Source organism: Phocoena sinus, chromosome 12, assembly GCF_008692025.1.
Source record: "Phocoena sinus isolate mPhoSin1 chromosome 12, mPhoSin1.pri, whole genome shotgun sequence".
Lineage (NCBI taxonomy): Eukaryota > Metazoa > Chordata > Mammalia > Artiodactyla > Phocoenidae > Phocoena > Phocoena sinus.
The window spans coordinates 67,275,609-67,296,804 of NC_045774.1; the positions used below are offsets into that span (position 1 = coordinate 67,275,609).

General features: G+C 40.8%; 1 protein-coding gene across 2 annotated transcripts in view; it reads left to right on the top strand.

Annotated features, from left to right (window-relative positions):
* BACH2 (BTB domain and CNC homolog 2) overlaps positions 1-21,196 on the top strand; it is a 362,077-nt gene that overhangs the window by 263,014 nt on the left and 77,867 nt on the right. For both annotated transcript variants that reach the window (XM_032650803.1, XM_032650804.1), the window contains one exon: positions 9,580-9,834. In XM_032650803.1, coding sequence (XP_032506694.1) covers positions 9,592-9,834 — 243 coding nt within the window. In that variant the 5' untranslated portion in view covers positions 9,580-9,591. The remainder of the gene's footprint in view (positions 1-9,579; positions 9,835-21,196) is intronic.

Below are 21,196 nucleotides of genomic sequence, written 5' to 3' on the forward strand. Positions count from 1 at the left end.
AAAATTTTCTGATGACGTCTTTAGGATTTTCTATGTATAGTATCATGCCATCTGCAAACAGTGACAGTTTTACTTCTTCCTTTCCAATTTGGATTCCTTTTATTTCTTTTTCTTCTCTGATTGCTGTGACTAGGACTTCCAAAACTATGTTGAATAATAAAAGTGGTGAGAGTGGGCATCCTTGTCTTGTTCCTGATCTCAGAGGAAATGCTTTCAGCTTTTTACCATTGAGTATGATGTAAGCTGTGGGTTTATCATATATGGCCTTTATTATGTAGGCATGTTCCCTCTATGCACACTTTCTGGAGAGTTTTTATCATAAATGGATACTGAGGGAATGATACATTTTAGATTACACCATTTGATGAACAGATCTAATATGTTTCAAATGTCTTCTGAAACTCTCTGGAAGGTTTAGCCCAAAAAGCAAGTGTCCATGTTCGTGTGACTATCATAGCCTGCTTCATCAACTCAGGGTGCATATATTGCCACATGTCCTTTATTTTCCCAAACCTGCCCCATTAGCGGGATATGGAGTCTTTCCTTGAGCCTCCCAGCTGTCCTAGAGCCAGAAAGAGACCATCTTACTTGTGAACTGGAATCTGAGAATCCACCCACTGCCTTGGCTTCACCACTATTAATGCCTGGACTATTGTCCAGTGCTGCTATATAGCAGTCGGCCCCCACTCAGACCTCAGTGGAACTCCACACTGGTTTCCCAGGTGACATATTCTTTTACTTTATACTCCCTTGCTCAGCCATGGTTCCCAGAACAAACCTCTGGGCTAAGATATCCAGGACTGAAGGAGCTAATGGCATCAGTTCCACGTATTGTGCCAAAATGTCCTCCTAGGTTTGGATTCCCCATTTCCTACAGATAACTTCACTTCGAGGGACTTGTGCCCTTCCCTTTACTTAGGGACACCATGGTCTATCCTGACAGATCTTCCTAACTTGAAACCTGTGGGATCAGGGGTTGGGGTCCTGGTTACTTCTCTTCCAGAAGGCTTTGGTTTCTTCCTGTATATTGTCCACCCCATTCCCTGTAACCAGCTCTACAGAGGCAGTTTTTAAGCCATAAAAAACAATGAAAAGAAGGTACATAAATGGTCTTTATAAGGTCAAAGAAAGCTAGCTTCTGTCAGCTAAAATGACAGTACCCCATTCTCTGTGATCAAGTAGGTATTTCTTTTATAGACTTAGACTCATAGAATTGTAGATCTGTTAAGAACTTTGCTAGTCTTCTAGTCCAGGCTTCTCATTTTACCAACATGGAAGCAGGTCCAGAGAAAATTAGGCAATTTATCCAAAACCCACAAAGCCAGTCAGTGCCAGAGCTGGACTGAAAGCCCTAGAGCCCTGGTTCATTCCTCTTTCCACTGCACCTCACTTCGTTTCTCTTTTGATTTTCTTTCATTTCATGTTTCACTAAAGAATTTATGGCTTTGTATCCATTATAGCAAGCTCCTCTCGTCTTGATGTAGGTACATTAATATGAATTACTCATAAATGGATTGGAAAAATGAGATGTCTCTTATAAATCTCCTGCTTTTTATGATTTTTTTTTTTTTTTACATCCTGGAACCTTAATTGTCCCACCCAGTTTTGAGTGCTGTCAGCTATATGCAAGCTATCATGATTCAAAAACAAAACAAATTTTCACAGACTCAGAAAATTAAACGTGTTAGGAGAGAGAGTAATAATTTGAGAACTAAGAATGGAGAAAATAAATCAGACAGGAGACCCTGTATGGGAGATAAGAAAATCCTGAAAACATTCCATGGAAAAGAAACCAGAATAGAAAAAGATTTGTATTCTTACTAGATAGTAAAGAATTTAACAACAATTAACTAGTCATAGATAGTAGTCATGTAAACTCAATCTTACCCCATGGCTTATGGTCATTATAACTGAATTGTGTCATTTATAACTGTATTCTTATTGCATTAAAAATGATTCCAGTTAATAAGGCTCACAGATATTTTATCTTTTATTAGAATACCAAAGAACTGAGAATTCTTCTTGGCAGATACATTTTTGTAATTAGGTATTAAAAACCATCATTTATGGTAGAGCAAAATTTATACTATATGGTTAGCAGTGTGATAAATTAGTGTTTGTAAAGTGTATACAGTAACTATAATATGAAGAATAAATCCAAGATTTTTGCTTCCAGCCAAGATGGAGTAACAGGTACTAGATTTATCCTCTCACTTGAAACAACTATAAAAATAGATTAAACATGTGAAACAGTGGTTTTCAAGACTTTGGATACCAAGCAACAAAAGACATTGATCCTCAAGAGAAGGAAAACAAGCTGAGCCCAGCTTACTGTTTTGAGAATGTTTCCAGGCCATGGCACAGGAAGGAGGAACCAAAGAGGGCCTGGCTGACTCTTGAGTTGTGGAGACAGAGCTGATAGTCTGGAGAGACTATGGTGGCTGGAGTTCAGAATGCAGGGTAGCAGAGAAGGGAGAGCTGGACAGAGAGAAAACTCCAGACATCTGAAGAAGATTTCCCTTCAGTGTCTTGAAGAGTACTCATTAGCACATGTGTGTTAGGAGACTACAAAAAAACACGGGGGAAGAGCTATCCAAAACAGTTAGAAGGAGCAGTACTCAGAGCTCACAGAGGGCCAGGAATAACACCTGTTCCTACCAGCCAGACTACAAAACCCATAATTCAAGGGCATTGGGTAAAATACTTAGAAGTAGTGGGAAATAAGGAGCCCTAGATTAAATGCCGCTGTTCCCACTTAAAAGATCTCAAAGGTGAAACCTGAAGGATTGAACTGTTTCCATATAACTCAACTGAGTCCTAGTACAAAGCTTAATAATATTTATAGGAACACAAAAATATCAAGCATCCAACAAGGTAAAATTCACAATATCTGGTATCCAATTAAAAATTTCCAGGCATGCACAGAAGCAGGAACAAAGAGAAATATCAATCCATTGAAACTGAGCCAGAACTGATACAGATGTTAGAATTAACAGACAGAAATAGTTATTATAACTGTATTCCAAATGTTCAAGAAGTTATAGGAATGATTGAATATCTTAAGTAGAGTCGTGAAAGATACAAAGAAGACCCAAATTGAACTTTTAGAGGGGAGAGCCACAATTTGTGTGTTGAAAATTAACTGTGACAGGAATTAATGGCAGATTAGATATTGCATAAGAAAAGATTAAGACTAGCAAAAATAGAAAACGTACAGAGCATTTGTGAGCTGTGTGACAATTTTGGGTGGTCTAATATATATGTAACTGAGCTCCCCAAAAGAGAAGAGGAGGGGAGACAGGAAAAACATTTGGCAAAAAATATTTGAAGAAATAGTGGCTAAAATATTTCCAAATTTGATGAAAACTGTAAAACCACCCATTAAGAAGCTCAAGAATCATGAAAAAACTATACCAAGCCACATCATAATCAAATTGCTCAAAACAAGTGATAAAGGTAAAATCTGAAAAGTAGCTAGAGCGGGGAAGATGTATTATGTAGAGAGAAACAAAGTAGGATGAGGCAGATTTTTCATTGGAAACCATGCACATGAAAAGACAGTGCAATGACATCTTTCAAAGTGTGGAAAGGAAAAAAAAAAAAATCTGTCAATGTAGAAACTATAGCCCACAAAAATAACTTCAAAAATGAAGTCAATAGACTTCTTAAGAGAAACAAACACTGAAAGAATTCATTACCAGCTGTTATGGACTGAATGTTTATGTCTGCCCAAAAGTCATATGAAGCCCTAACCCCTAATGTGACGGTATTTGAAGGAGGGGCCTTTGGGAGGCAATTAGGTTTATATGAGATCATGAGGAAGGAGCCCCTGTAGTGAGACCAGAGCTCTCTCTCTTTACCATGCAGGGGCGCAGTGGCAAGGTAGCCATCTGCAAGCCAGGAATAGAGTCCTCACCAGGGAACCGAATCAGCCAGCACCTTGATCTTGGACTTTCCAGCCTCCAGAACTGTAAAAAAATAAGTTCCTGTTGTTTAAGCCACCCAATCTCTGATATTTTATTATGGCAGCCACAAGCCATATTAAAAGAAGTCTTTCAGGCAGAAGGAAAATGTATTTATATACATATATATATATATATATATATATATATATAAAACTTTTTCTCTTATCTGAATCTCTTTAAAAGATAATTGACGGGCTTCCCTGGTGGCGCAGTGGTTGAGAGTCCGCCTGCTGATGCAGGGGACACGGGTTCGTGCCCCAGTCCGGGAAGATCCCATATGCCGCAGAGCGGCTGGGCCCGTGAGCCATGGCTGCTGAGCCTGTGTGTCTGGAGCCTGTGCTCCACAAGGGGAGAGGTCACAACAGTGAGAGGCCCGCATACCGCAAAAAAAAAAAAAAAAAAAAGATAATTGACTGTTTAAACAAAAATAATAACAATGTGGTATGGCATTTATAACATTTGTAGAAGTAAATTATATGACAACAATAGCACAAAGGCCAGGAAGGGAGAAATGGAAGCATACTATTGTAAGATTCTTATACTCTACATGAAGTAGTATAATATCAATTGAAGGTAGATTGTGATAACTTAAAGAATCATATTATAAATATAAAGCCTGAGGCAACCAGTAAAATACCAAAGAACATGCCAATGAAGGAGATAAGATTGAATTATAAAAATAGTTAATACAAAAGGAGTCAGAGAATGAGGAGAAATGGAACAAAGAATAGATGAGACAAATACAAAACAAGTAGCCAAATGGCAGATTTAAACCCAACCAAATCAATAATCACATTAAGTGTAAATGGTATAAGTACCAGAATCAAAAGTCAGAGATTGTCATATTGGGTTAAAAAAAAAAAAGCAGGACCCAACTGTATGCTGCCTACAAGAAACATACTTTAAATATAAAGACACAAATAGGTTAAAAGAATAAGAGGTAAAAAAGGTATACTGTGCTAACCCTAATGAAAAACTAGCTGGAGTGGCAATATGAATATCAGACAAAGTAGATTTCAAAACAAAGAATATTTCCAAGAATTAAAAGATCATTTCATAGTGATAGAGGTATAAATACATCAAGAGAAAATTAAAATGCTAATGATGTATGCATTTAATAACAGGATTTCAGTGAACGAAGCAAAAACTGATAGACAAATCTACAATTATAGTCTGAGATTTCAGTGCCCCTTCTCAATACTTTTTTTTTAACATCTTTATTGGAGTATAACTGCTTTACAATGGTGTGTTAGTTTCTGCTGTATAACAAAGTGAATCAGCTATACATATACATATATCCCCATATCTCCTCCCTCTTGTGTCTCTCTCCCACCCTCCCTATCCCACCCCTCTAGGTGGTCACAAAGCACTGAGCTGATCTCCCTGTGCTATGCGGCTGCTTCCCACTAGCTATCTATTTTACATTTGGTAGTACATATAAGTCCATGCCGCTCTCTCACTTCGTGACAGCTTACCCTTCACCCTCCCTGTTTCCTGAAGTACATTCTCAACGTCTGCGTCTTTATTCCTGTCCTGCCCCTAGGTTCTTCATAACCTTTTTTTTTTCAGATTCTATATATATATATGTGTTAGCATATGGTATTTGATAGAACCTATAGACAGAAAAATAGTAAAGATATAGAAGACTTGAAAAACACTTATCGTATAACTTGATGTAACTGACATTTCAGAACACTCCACCCAACAATAGAACATACATTCTTTTCAAGTGCATGTGGAGTATTTACCAACAGACCATATTCTGGAATATAAAATAAGTCCCCATAAATTAAAAGGATTGAAATCATACGAAGTTTATTCTCTGACCACAATGAAATTAAATCAGAAAACAATATCAGATAGTTGTCTAGAAACTCCTTCAAATATTTGGAAACTAAATAATGTTTTTCCAAATAATTTATGCATCAAGGAAGAAATCAAAATGGAAATTAGAAAGTATTTTGAACTGAATGAAAATAAAAACTCAACATTTCAAAATTTGTGAGACACTGCTAAAATAATATCTAGAGTGAAATGTATAGCATTAAAGCCTTTATTTAATAAAAGAAAAGATGAAAGATCTCAGGTCAATGAGTTCAACTTCCACCTTAGGAAATTGGAAAAAGAAGAGCAAATTAAACCCAAAGTAAGCAGAAGAAAGGATATAACAGGACTTCTCTGGTGGCACAGTGGTTAAGAATCCTCCTGCCAATGCAGGGGACATGGGTTCGAGCCCTGGTCTGGAAAGATCCCACATGCCACAAGCAACTAAGCCTGTGTGCCACAACTAGTGAACCTGTGCTCTAGAGCCCACGAGCCACAACTACTGACCCCATGCACCACAACTACTGAAGCCCACGTGCCTAGAGCCCATGCTCTGCAACAAGAGAAGCCACCGCAATGAGAAGCCCACACACCACAATGAAGAGTAGGCCCCACTGGCTGCAGCTAGAGAAAGCCCACGCGCAGCAACAAAGACCCAATGCAGCCAAAAATAAATGAATTTTTAAAAAAAAAATAATAATAAAATCTCTCACAAATTTGTTGAAAGGCATAAACAAGTTAATAAATGCAAAATGATCAGTAATGTGAGTGCCCAGCACAAAGTAAGCACAAATAAATATTTGTTAAATAAAATTTTTTAAAAAGGATATAACGAGAGCAGAAATAAACATAATAGAAAACAGAACAATAAAGAAAATCAATTTAACCAAAAGCTAGTTCTTTGAGAATATAAATAAAATTGATAAACCTCTAGCCAAACTGATCAGGAAAAAAAGAGACATGACACAAATTCCCAATATCTGGAATGTGAGAGGTGACATCAGTACAGATTATACTAATATTAAAGGAAAGTAAGGAAATACTATGTACAACTTTACGCCAATAAATTTGACAACTGTTTTAAAAACTGAATTTGTAGTTACAGCTCCAGCCCAGAAGACTTCATAGGTAAATTCTACCAAATATTTAAGGAAATAAAGAAACCAGTTCTACCCAAACTCTTCTAGAAAATTGAAAAGGAAGAAATCCTTCCAAACTCATTTTGTGAGACCAGCATTACCTTAATACTAAAACCAGTTTTTAAGTCTATAAGAAAAGAAAACTACAGACTAATCTCCCTCATGAGCATAGACGTAAAAATTCGTAACAAAATGCTAGCAAACTGAGTCCAGCAATGTATAACAGGGCAAATATATCATGAACAAGTGGATTTTATCCTAGAAATGCAAGGTTGGTTTAACATTCAAAAATCAATCAATGTTATTTACATTATTGACATACTAAAAAAGAAAAACTATGTGACTATCTCAATAGATGCAGAAAAAGCACTTGGCAAAATTCAGCATCCATTCCTGATTTGAAAAACAAATTAAAAAACCTCCCAGAAAAATAGGAATACAAAGAAACCTCCTCAACTATATAGGGGCTTCTATGAAACACCAATAGTTACCATCATAAATAACAGTGAAAAGCTCAATATGTCCCCCATAACTCTGGGAACAAGGGGAGAATGTTTGCTCTTACCATTTATACTCAGCATTGTACTGGAGGTTCTAGACAATGCAGTAAGGCAAGAAAAAGATTGGAAAAGAAGTAAAATGTCTTCATTTACAGACAGTATTATCTTCTATATAGAAAATCTGTGGAATCTACCTCCCACCCCACCCAAAATTAAAAAAAGGCTATGGGGACGAATAAGCAAGTTAGGCAAAGTTGCAGGATACAAGATCAATACAAAAATCAGTTATATTTCTATATGCTAGCAATGAAAAATCAGAAATTTAAGTTAAAACCATTTATAATTGCATTGAAAATACTTATATCTAGTTATAAATCTGACAAAAGATGTGACCTTGGTTTGTACAAAGATTTTTTAGATATGACACCAAAAGCATGATCCATTAAAGAAAAAATTGCTCAACTGGACTTCCTCAAATGAAGACTTTCTGCTTTTGGAAAAACACTGCTAAGAGAATAAAATGACAAGCTACAGACTTGGAGAAAACAGTTGCAAATCACACATCTGATAAAGGACTTTAATTAAGTATATTAAGGAACTTCCAAAACTCAATAGTAAGGAAAAGAACCCAGTATAGAATGGGCAAAGAATCTACCTCTCCAGAGAAGATAAATAGATGGCAAATAAGCACATGAAAGATTCTCAGTAGCTTCAGTCACTAGAGAAAAGCAAGTCGAAAACACAAAGAGATTCCACAGTGTACCTATTAGAATGGCCAAAATTAGAAAGATTGACCATACCACGTGGTGACAAGGATGGGCAGGAACCGGACTCTCATACACTGCCATTGAAAATGTGAAATGGCACAACTGCTTTAGAAAACAGGGCCATTTCTTTAAAAGTTAGACTTACACATACCAAATGATCCATCCATTCTATATCTAGGTGTTTACACAAGACAAGTGAAAGCATATGTTCATACAGAGATTTATATACTAATCCATAGCAGCTTTATTTGTAATAACCAAAAACTGGGAAATACCCAAATATCCATCAATAGATGAATGGAGAGGTGCACGGGAGAGATTGTTAAGGGACATAAAGAGACTTTTGGTGGTGAAGGATATGTTCATTGTCTTGATTGTGATGATGGTTTCACTGTTGCACGTATATGCCAGAACATATCAAGTAGCACAGTGTAAGTGTATGCAGTTTGTTGTATGTTAAAACTCTTTAAAAAAATAAACAATAATAAAACAATAATAAAAGAAAGTGAGACTCACTCTTGGAATTCATACTAGTGTAAATATTACTGGAAAACTGTTGTGTAAGTTAGAATTTTTTTTTAAATATCAGTACATCAATGGACACTTTTTAAAGCAAAGAACCCTTTCGTAAAAGTAATCTTCACTATTGAATGCATCTGTTTTTTTGACTCCTGACGCAATATATTGTGTTTCCTTAAAGAGGATGTACATCCAGTCTGCTGGGATAACAGCAGCACATTTGCACTTCTTTTCAAGAGCCTTTCATGACAACAGTAGCATCATGGTGGCCATGCTTTGTCTTGAAGTGGCGGAGGGCAGTTGCGATAGATAGCTGGCTACATCCACTCCTTCGTACACATTCCGTTTAGTTCCCGTGTTAAATTACGTATTGTGATTAGATATTTACTCTGCTTGGCATCTTAGCCAAATTTCAGCCTAGGAACTTAAACGTGCTTCATCCAAGGCAGCACTGCCAATACTTCAGAATGAGTCATTTCCTCTTAACACAAAGCTCAGTTAATACTTGCACTGCGACTCTGTATGTGTGAAAGTTCCCTTTCAGTCCACTAACAAAATTAAAACTACCAAGTTTTAAAGTAGGTATGCATTTTGAATGTTTTGGGTGTTCCATTAAAGGACCTGGCTTTGTTTCCGCGTGGTAAAAGGACTCAGTAAGAGGAAAGGAGAGAAGTCAGCCACAGAACACAACCTTCCAGATGTTTTCTGAGCTCACAATGCTAACTGCGCGTAAGATGCTAACGGGCAGTTCTGCTTCTTTCGCCCTGGCTCAGGGCGGTGACTCCCAGGCGCTCAGCATCCTTTCTCACTGTGTCTCTCTGACTCAGGGAGCCGTGATGACCCAGGCTTGCTTGCTTTCTTTCAGGGTGTGAACGGCATGTCTGTGGATGAGAAGCCTGACTCCCCCATGTATGTGTATGAGTCCACAGTCCACTGCACCAACATCCTCCTGGGCCTCAATGACCAGCGCAAAAAGGATATTCTCTGTGACGTGACTCTGATCGTGGAGAGGAAGGAGTTCCGGGCCCACCGAGCTGTGCTGGCCGCATGCAGTGAATACTTCTGGCAGGCGCTGGTTGGACAGACGAGAAATGACTTGGTGGTCAGCTTGCCGGAGGAGGTACAGTAGTTTGGTTTGTTCGTGCAGTTGCTAACGGAGGTTTGTTGACTTGGAGACAGTTGTCTGAGGAGGACCTGGAAGGTAGGACCTGTGCCACATCCCTGCTTGGGGGCTGATGATCAAGTCGCCCACACGTTAGGTTTGCGGCAGAGCCAGTTTCTATTGGATGCATTTCACCTCTCAGAGGCAAGAATCTGAACCGCACCTGTGCCTCACAGTCCTTCCTAGTTTCTAGTTCACTTACTCTTCGGGTTTTGAGTAGTTTGCCCAAAGTTTAGTGCAGTCCTGCGTGTGGGATCTCAATCACTGGGACTGTTGCTATGATTTTTCTCTTTCAAATGGTTGAAGGAACACTTGATTTCCCTTGAGAGTAAAGGAATGAAAGTATTCACAGCACCTTCCTTGCCCAGGGGGAAGAGTAAAAGCAGGCAGTCATTTTCACAGTTAATATAGTAAGATTCTAAGAAGTGTAAACTTGCTTTTCTCACCATCGTTGAAAATACCCTACTCAGGTTTCTTAATTACTTCAGGGAGTCTAGTCACTTCTGTACTTTGGGGACACTAGTAGCTGGACTTGTTCTGTCCAGAGATGACATACAGTTGGATGGATGACATACAGCTGAGCTGCCAGAACTCAAACGATGGGCTTCATGCCGACAAACCATTAAATTGGCCACCCCTTTGAACTGTCTATACAGTTACTCTTTTTCCATCATCCTGATTCCCCTTCATTTTTGTGGGACTAAGGGTAACACTGAGCAGCTTTAGGCTTTGTGTTCAAGGCCAGAATCATTCCCTGTGCACCAGCACGGTCTACAACACCAGGGCTGCCCTGACAGTTGTGCAGGCTGTGCACTGCACAACTCTCAGGGGTACAACTCATGTTCATAGCCTATGTGAAGAGAGACCCAGAGTTGTGCCGTGATCCACAGAGCAGCTCTTCACAGCACCCCTAGGAGAAACCAAAGACCGGGTCACCCTGAGGGAGGTGCTAATGGGCACAACTAGCATTAAGTCTCAGGGGTCACAGATCCAGTGTATCCAGAGGCCTGGCAGCTCATATAAATGAGTAAAGCAGGTTGTGTGTAAGAAGTAGGACATTGGGGCTTCCCTGGTGGCGCAGTGGTTGAGAGTCTGCCTGCCGATGCAGGGGACACGGGTTCGTGCCCCGGTCCGGGAAGATCCCACATACCGTGGAGCGGCTGGGCCCGTGAGCCATGGCCGCTGAGCCTGAGCGTCCGGAGCCTGTGCTCCGCAACGGGAGAGGCCACAGCACTGAGAGGCCTGCGTACCGCAAAAAAAAAAAAAGAAGTAGGACGTGGTGGGGCAAGCAGCTGCTCCACAGAAAGACATTCAAGTTCAACATAAAAAACAAATAGACATACACGCTACTGTATATAAAATAAACAAGGAAGCTAGGGTAGCTTTATTGATACCAGTCAAAATAGACTTTAAGACAACGTTATTTGCACAGGGAACTAGATTCAATATCTTGTATTGAACCTATAATGGAAAAAAATCTAAAAAACAATATATATATATCAGTATATATTCATAAATATAACTGAATCACTTTGCTATTCACCTGCAACATTGTAAATCAACTATTCTTCAATTTTTAAAAATTCATCTATACCCCCCAGAAACACCAAAAATAGACAGGGGCTCAGAGGGGTCACCAGATCCAGTCCCCTGTTAAGAAATGTCTGCTGTTACCCCTGCAGAGCAGGAAAGTGGCAAAGTGAGGGCTACATAGGCAGTTTCACATGAATATTCTTTGTTATGTACCCAAGTGAAGGGCTCCATTACTACTCCTCACACCACTGTCAAGTAGAAAGATCCTAATACTAGAAACAAAAGGACAAATCAGTTGAAGATAATGTAATTGGGGCTGGAGGAGGGAGGGATGCTTATGTACCAAGTGATGTGGGAAGGCCAAGAAATGGCAGCTGTGGTGTGACTGGTGATCCTGAGCTGCATTAATGGGCAAATACTTAACCCGTCATTAGGTGAGAGGATAAATATAAAAGACTATGTTTAAACTGGTTGGCATTCGTCAAATTTAAGACTCTTCTTCTCTTGAGGGGCAGCAAGTGTGCCTTTGAATTTACTTTAACTCTAGAATTCTCTGAAAATATCTGACAAACTTCCAATTATCCTGAATGGTTTTAGGAAGGGGGTGGAGTTTACAGTTAATTTATTATCTGTATCTGTTTGAGAGTCACCTCATATATGTTTTCTACTAATTTCCAAAAAAAATAGATTATATTAAAATATATTTACAAATGAAAACCATAATTTATGTAACTTAGTCTCTCTTCCATGACTGCGGTCCCCATCTGGAGACGTCCTGGACCTTGTGCCGTAAACTCTGGCCTTCCCCCCAGTTAGCTCTGTGATCCTGATCTAGTCACTTAACCTCTCTGAGCTCCAGTTCTTACCTGTAAAAACCCCTAAAATGCTGAAGCCCGTAAATTATTTATCATAATACAATACCAAGGCAGTAAAACCTAACCTAAACATTTCTTTTTAGGTCAAATCCCCGATAATCACTTATTTCCTTGGCACTGGGCACTCTTTGAAGTAAGAGTGTGTAGATGACACACAAAAGTCTGCTGTTTGATCTTTTGAGTGTTCGTGTTCCAGTTAAGTGAGAGTTTGCTAAGTGTTGATTTTCTTTCTAGTTGTGTAAAATGATTTCTGTTCCTACATCATCTGCATTTCCAAATAATTAAAACATTCTGGTTCTTCATGCACCTGAAACCTTCAGAAATAACGAGACACTTTTTTTTTTTCCTATGAAATGTGAATTCGTATTGTCAGTAACCCAGCTCCAGTCATCCTGCTGATGGGCATGCAGGACAGCCCCCACGTGACATTTTCCTTTGTGGGTCTGTAATTGTTTCTGAGGCCTCCTCCCAGGAGCCTCTGCCTCTGCTCAGAGGCCCCTCCTGGGGCCCCAGGCACTGGGCATTGTTTTCTCTCCTTGCTGTGTGCACACTGAAAGGTCCTTGCAGGCTCTCAGATGCTGTCCCACTTAGCTCAGTGAATGACTTCATAGAATTTGAATTAAGTGGTAAATAAACAAACATCCCAAACACTACCTTGGAAAGTAGCTGCATGGAACTCACTGGCATTTGGTTCATGTGATGTAAGAAAAAGCATTTGATTAGCTCCTTGGAAATCTTTAAACTTCATCATAATCCATCACGAATTCAAATCACCTTCCGGCCGGTCCCAGCCTTGATCACGCTTGGCTTACCTCTGCGCTCCCTGCCCGGCCAACTGCTGAGCTTCACAGGGGCCGGCATGGCTGAGTCTGAAAGCTCCATCCGTGGGTTATGTTTCTTTTTTTTTTAATATTTATTTATTAATCTGGCTGTGCTGAGTCTTAGTTGCGCGTGCGGGATCTTCGTTGCAGCACACGGGCTCCTCAGTTGCAGCATGCGAACTCTTAGTTGCGGCACGCATGTGGGATCTAGTGCCCTGACTAGGGATCGAACCCGGGCCCCCTGCATTGGGAGCACGGAGCCTTAGCCACTGGACCATCAGGAAAGTCCCTGAAAGCTCTGTCTTTGGACTAGGAAAATTCCAGATACAAACCACTGCCCTTCTCACTCCCCTGCTCTGTCAGTTTAGGCCAAACCCGGCTCCAGCCTGCAGCCACTGTCCACTTGTGCAGTTCTAGCCCCATGCCCTGACTCCTGGTGGGCAACGCCATTACCCACAAAGTAGAGCTGACCAGAGTCCCGGTGTAGCCTCTCAGCTGAAAACGGGAGAGACAAAAATAGAGGCCTCCTCCTGGAAGTCAAGGAGTCATGGAATTGTCTTGCCTTTTTTTTCTTTTCCTAAACTGGCATGACAGATTGTCCCTAGGATTTCTGTGACTTGAGTGTTGGTTCCTCATGGAAAAGCACATCCAGGGATGTGTGTCAGCAAAACGCAGGAGATAAGGCACTGTCCTTAGTACTTCTGTTTGTGATGAAACAGGTCATTTGGTTTGTAATAGCAAGTGTATTTCGTGTTAAGAGATGAAGAGAAAGTGGGTCGTGTACCAAGCGTGGCAAGGCCCTTCTTGCACTGCTCCTTCGGATTCAAGCTGCCTCAATGAACACCCCCTCAGCTATGGTCACAGAGACCACTTAGGCTGGATGCCGGCCATGCTGGAAGTGGCATCACAAGCATGACGTTAAGGTTATGGTGTGTCAAGCACAGAGGGCAGGAAAAGGGTGCAGCTTTGCCCATCAACCCCATTCTGATGGGCTGCTCGACTCCCACCCAGAATGCTAGGAGAGAGCAGCTGAAAGGAGGTTATTGCCAAGATCTATTATCAGAAAGTCAAAAGATAAAAAGTGTTGGCCAGGATGTGGAGAAAAGGGAACCCTTGTGCACTGTGGTAGGAATGTAAATCAGTAGAGCCACAGTGGAAAACAATATGGAGGTTCCTCAAAAAATTAAAAATAGAGCTACCATACGATCCAGCAATCCCACTTCTTGAGTCTATATCCAAAGGAAATAAAATCACTATCTCAAAGAGATGCCTGCACTCCCATGTTCATTGCAGCATTATTCACAATCGCCAAGACATGGAAACAACCTGAGTGTCTGTCAGCAGATGAATGGATAAAGAAGACGTGGTCTGTATATAAACACACACATACATACGCACAAGTAAATATTATTCGGCCTTTAAAAAGAGAAGGGAATCCTGCTATTTGCAGCAACACGGATAAACCTGGAGGAAATTATGCTAAGTCAAATAAACCAGACAGAGAAAGACAGATATTGCATATTCTCGCTTATATGTGGCATCTAAGGGAAAAAAGTCAAACTCATACTAACAGAATTGAATGGTGGTTACCAGAAGCTGGAGGGTAGTGCAAAAGGAGAGATATTGATCAAAGGGTACAAACTTTCGGTTATAAGATGAATAAGTTCTGGAGACCTAATGTACAGCATGGTGAGAGTAGTTAATAATAACGTATTATGGGAACTTCCCTGGTGGTGCAGTGGTTAAGAACCCGCCTGCCAATACAGGGGACACGGGTTCGAGCCCTGGTCCAGGAAGATCCCACATGCCGTGGAGCAACTAAGCCCATGCGCCACAACTACTGAGCCTGCGCTCTAGAGCCCGCAAGCCACAACTGCTGAGCCCACGCTCCACAGCTACTGAAGCCCACATGCCTAGAACCCATGCTCTGCAACAAGAGAAGCCACCGCAATGAGAAGCCCACGAACCGCAACGAAGAGCAAACCCCGCTCGCTACAACTAGAGAAAGCCCTGCGCAGCAACAAAGATGCAACGCAGCCAAAAATAAATAAATTTATATTTTAAAAAATAATAATAATGTAATATATACTCGAAATTCTCTAAGAGAGTAGATCTCAAGAGTTCTCACCACACACACAAAGGATAACTATGGGACGTGACGGATATGCTATTTTGTTTATAATGGTAATAATTTCACAGTGTACACATATGTCAAAACGTCGCATTGTATACCTTAAATACATACAATTTTTATTTGTCATAAATAAAGAAACGAGAGGGAGAGCTTATTGCCAAGCTTCTGGCACCTTTCTTTGGGCTTGTTTCCCGGGTCCTCTCACTCTATTATAGAGAAGGGGAAGGGTTCACGCAGGGAATGGCTGTAGGGTAGAGGTATGTATGGCCCCTTAGGCGGAACTTATGCGTTCAGAGGTAAAAATATATTTCAGACTTCTGCTCTCTCACTATCTCTATCTTTTGCTTCCCCTCTATCTTTCTCTCTCTCTCTCTCTCCCAACATTTTGTGACAAATCTTGTTTTTGCAGTGCTAAACAAAAGGGAAAACTGACCCAGGGGGACTTTGGAAACACAGCATTTGTTGTGAAGTCTCCACCACAGGGTATAGTAAAGAATGTTCCTGCCTTAGTACTGCAGAGCACAGAGGCCAGCAAGGAAATTATGGAATCTTCTTGTCTGAAAGTTTTTCGAGGCTATGAAAGCTGTTAATGTCTCTGGAATGGCTTAGGCCCAGTTTTTGAAAGAAGCAATAAGACAGTTGTGACTGTCTTTGGACAGTCCTTTCAGGGTGTCATACTACAGAAAGTACTCGACGCTACAGTACAGGATGCCCCGAGCGTTCTGAGCCTGCGTGTGACTCTAGGGGGAGGGAAGGTTTGGCGGGAAGCAGGGGGTGAGGTCTCTGGGAAGTGGCATGACCAGGGATAAGAAGTACAAAGCACTCCCCCACCCCAAAGCACAGAGCTCACCCTTTAGCATCCCCTCATTTATCACCTAGACAAAACTCAGAGGAACAGGTCAATTTTAGGAAATGAGGAACGTCAGCCATGAGAGGCTGGGAAAACCATAATCAGGACCTTGGCACTAACTGCATATGGGGTCTTGAGCAAGCCAGTCGACCTCTTTGAGCTTCTGTTTCTTCATTCATTCTGCAAATATTTATCAAAGGCTGTACCAGGGGGCGCTGTTCTAGGTGCTGGGTGAACGTAGTGAACAAAACAGACCTTACCTACCAGAGGAGGAGAAGGAGAGACAGAAAATAAATAAATATAACATGGACTTTGTTAGATGCCATTGAGGAAAATAAAACAGGGAAGGGGGTTAAGGAACGTCAGGGTTCAGGTATGGCAGTTTTAACTAGGGTGGTCAAGAAAGGCCTGTTTGGGGGATGACTTTTGTAGAAAGACCTGAAGAAGGTGAGGGAGACAGCCATGTTGACATGTGGGGGAAAAGTGATCTAAGTGGAAGGAATAGCAAGGAAAAGGCCCTGGGGATGGAGTGGACCTGGCCTGTTTGACACACGGTAGCAGCATGAGCGAAAGGTCGATAGGAGGAAGCACGTCAGAGAATTACCGGGGCAAGGCTGTGCACCTTTTGGATACATTACCTTTCCTTGGAATGAGCTAGGAGGCCATTGGAGGTTTTCCCAGGAGAAGATAATTTTGACTATGTGAAAATAGATTGAAAGAGGACAGGGGCAGAAGCAGGAAAAACAGTTAAGATGCTGAGGCAACAAACCAGGCATGATCTGATGGCCTGGACCAGGGTGATAGCAGTGCAGTGGTGATCAGTGTCAGATTCTGGTAACATTATTTTTTAAGTTCGCAAACTTCTGTTTGTTTGTTTGGCTGTGAGGCTTGCGGGATCTTAATTCCCTGACCAGAGGTCGAACCCGGGCCCCCTGCAGTGGAAGCGTCGGGTCCTAACCACTGGACCGCCAGGGAAGTCCCTCTGGTAATATTTTGAAGGTAGAGCTTATGGGATTATCTTATAGATTGGATGTAGGATGGAAGAAAAAGATAAGAGTTAAGGATAACTCCAAGGTTTAGGGCCTAAGCTGTTGGAAGGATGGAGTTGCCAGTTACCTGGGATTGGTGAAGAGTGAGGGAAATAGGTTTCAGGTGGTGGGAGTGGGGCAGGATTAGGAGTTCTATTTTGTACATACTAAGTTTGAGAAGCGTGTTAGCATCTAAGTAGAGATGTCTACTACACAGTAGGATATACATGGCTAAAATTCATGGGAGAAATCTAGCTTGGAGATAGAAGTTTTAATACCAGACTATTGGGGATATTGAAAACCCCAAGACCAGATACAAATACCAAGTGAATAAGTGTAGACAGAAAAAAAAAAAAAGAGAGAGAGGTCTTAGGATTGATCCTTGGGTCTTTTCAGAACTAAGGGGTTAGGGAGAAAAAGATGAGGCAGCAGGGTAAACCAAGAAAGAGTAACTATTGAAGTAGAAGGAAAGGCAAAAAAAAGTTTAGTGTGTTGGAAGCCAGGTAAAGAAAGGTGGAGAGAGTAATCAACAATGTCAAATGATGCTGATAGGCAGCTAAGGTGAAGGCTGAAAATTGACCACCCAGCAATTTGGAAGCCGTTCGTGATTTCATTGAGCACTTTGGGAAAGCAATAGGAGCAAACATCAATTGGGCTGTGTTCTAGAGAGAAGGGAAAGGGAAGGATTTGAAGAAGCTCATGTAGGCTACATTTTTAAGGCTTTTTGAGTTAAAGGGAGCAAAGAGGTGAGCCAGTAACTGGAGGGAAATGGAGTCAAAAGAGTTTTCCTTTGGGCTTCTTTTCTAAGTAGGAAGAAATTCCAGCACACTTGCCCTCGATGGTAAAGGTGATCAGTATTCACTCATATCCAATTTTCCTCTCTTTCCTGCACACACAGGAAGACCACATTTACAGTCAGGTTTGCTGGGTAATCAAATCTAACCAATAAAACGTGAGTGGGAGTCATGTGTCACTTCTAGCCCAAGGCAGTTAAAAGTAAGTGTGAGGGGCTTCCCTGGTGGCGCAGTGGTTGGGAGTCTGACTGCCGATTCAGGGGATATGGGTTCATGTCCCGGTCCGGGAAGAACCCACATGCCGCAGAGCGGCTGGTCCCGTGAGCCGTGGCCGCTGGGCCTGCGCGTCCGGAGCCTGTGCTCCGCAACGGGAGAGGCCACGACAGTGAGAGGCCCGCGTACAGCAAAAAAAAAAGAAAAAAGTAAGTGTGAGTTCTTGGTGTTCTTTCACATCCATTGAACTGGTGTCAGAGAACTCCTAGGTGGTGGAATCAAAACCCAGATTCTTTTTTTTTTTAAGAGATTTATGTTTTATTTTATTTTACATCTTACTTTCCAAAAATAAATTTTAAAAAAACCAATCAATTTTTAAAAAACTTAAACACTAATCCAGCTGAAACACAATTAATTCCATTTTTGCCTGTTTCCTTCCAATATTCTCTTTAGGTATACACATTTTAAATGGCTGCAGTCATAGAAGTGCAAGATTATATATTGCTTTTTATTAGTTAACATCAGAATATCGTATAATCTTCCCGTGTCAGCTCATATCCCATTCCATGCATAATCTTTGCAATTGCAGTTTTAATAACCAGACTATTCAGTTGCATAATCATACCATAATTTACCTTATTCTCTTTGTCGAACATTTATTTTTTAAACATAGCTAGTGAACATACTTTAGCATTTAGGGTTATTTAGTGTTTTTAGCTTCTGTTTTATCATTTATTTAAGAAATAATGTGGGAAATAGTTTAAGATCATTGAGTTCAAGTGTGAACATCATTATTGCTCTTATATACTTCTGTATTAATATCAAAAGGGTTTGTAGAAACTTACAGTGCCTACATGAGTAAAAAAGGAGGAGTCAGTTTATCATGCAGCCCAGATTCTTGAGTCACCGTTGGAAGAGAGCCATCTGACTCGCATCAGACTATGACATGAATGAGGACTTAACCTTTATGTTAGGCCGTTAAGACTTGGTGTTTGTTTGCACAGCAAAGCCCATCCTGACTCATACTTGGGCGGATGGGAAAGTTCCAAAAGAGACAGAAAACTTGCTGACATGGCAGATGGAAGGCCAGTCGCTAAAAGAATGCTCTTGAGGACTTGAGAGAGGATAGGATCTCCTGAGCAAGTGGGCCAACTCAACTCAGCAAGGCTCATCCTTCTGGACGTTGATGGAGTTGAACTGGATGATCTCTGGAGACCTAGCCTGTGCTACAGGTTGATGGTCTTGGAATTTTTCTAGGTTCCTGCTGGAGGGAGAGAAAAAAAAATCCTGCAGGTCAGAAGGAGAGGAGAGATGTTTGGATTGAGAGGTAGGGAAAGACCAGGGAGATGGGAGGCAGATTGGTCTGGAAAGGAGAGAATCATCTGACTTTAGAAGAGGCGTGAGCTCACTTGTCTTATCTTTGTTTGTAAATCCTCCCTGACTTTTCCCATATGGTCTTAGAGTTCATCGGAGATGACGGTTCAAGAGCTGTAGAACCACTGCGCTATTTGATAACCTAGAACACAGACAGATTGTAGAAAATGCAGATCATTGCTCTGTAACGATTTCAGAAGGATCTTGAAAAAAATTATTATTATTTAATGACCTCAATTTCCACATGAGTGTGCAGGGAATAACAATACAGGGCGCCAGTTTGCCTTTCAGGGCTGCTCTTTAGATTAATGAAATGGGAGAAGTTAAACTTCTTGGAAGGATGGTGCCATATCAACAGTAGGTGTTATTATTCCCATAAAAGGAAAGCACAGTCTTCTCTGATGAAATGGCTCTTACCTCAGACTCTTCATTAAAAGCTGTGGTGCAAGTTTCCAAGTTGCATTGGTGAGACATGGTAGCAGATGAAAAAAAAAAAAAGCAAAAGAAGTCAAAATATCCCAGGTAACGACTTGCCAGCAAGTAAGAAGTTTTCAAGTCCTAGAATCGTGCTGATAAGTCTGAACTGCCTAAAGGCAGGACTTATTTATAGTAACACAAAGGTGACTTCCAGCCCTGAAATCTGGGCCTCCGCCTCGGATGGGGGTGCAATAAAGCAAAGCCGTGAAAAGGGGAGCTAATACGATTGTGATTCCGTCTCTGAAGGCTGCTCAGTGGTGCTGCTACAGAGGGAGGGAAATCTGGTGTGAAAATAGCCACAGCAATAGCTGATTTGAAAACTGAAATGTATAAGCTATTTCCAAACCTCTTACATTTCTAAATCCTGAGGCCAGTAAGTCCTATTTAAAGAGCTTTATGCAGGGGTGCATCCCTCTTTTGGAATAGTAGAAGGAGTTGAGTGGACAAAAACTTAGACCTTTCGAAGAATTATTTTTAAGTGACCTGATTTCAAAGGCAGTTTTAAGGCTTTCTTTCACTTTACCTGTTTCACCCTGTATAGTGTAGGATGACCACAGTAATCAACATTTTAAAATGCATTCATAACAAAGCCTTTGACAGTAAAGTTGTTTGCATTAACTTTTATAAAAGAAGGCACCGGTGTATCTATTCATTTCAAGACCCTTCTCTATATATGAATTAAATGTCCCTTACGCTTCTTAGTTTGCTCTGTTATGGAATCGCTTAGCTATTTCGGTTGAAATCAGTAATAGATTTAAAGACAGAGTTCAGAGCTGTAAAGTTCCTCACTTGATCAGGAATCATACATATTATTTTTGTCATATTTAATCATAGAACCCAGGCCTTTAACAGGGTACTTAATTAAACTTTTAATTCATGATAAGAAGTTAAACAGCGCTTGGGAGGGATTTTTAAAAATTATTTCCACGTCCCATCCAGATTACCAAAAAAATAAAAATAAATAAAGGTATGATGGACATAATGGCTGTCAGCCAAGGGTATTGTAGGTCATGCCCACATGAGCTGGCAGCAAGCTATTGTCCGATTAGCATGACTTTATCAATGCAGAGTAATCACTCTTGAGTTCAGGGCTGAGTCACTAGTGATGGAGTGGTACTTCCCTTGAGCCAGTGCTTCTTAGAGTAGGTTTCTTGTTCACTATTACCTGCCCTACTTTGCCAATAAAAGAGCAGGACCATTTAGGCTGGAAGCCGAACAGAA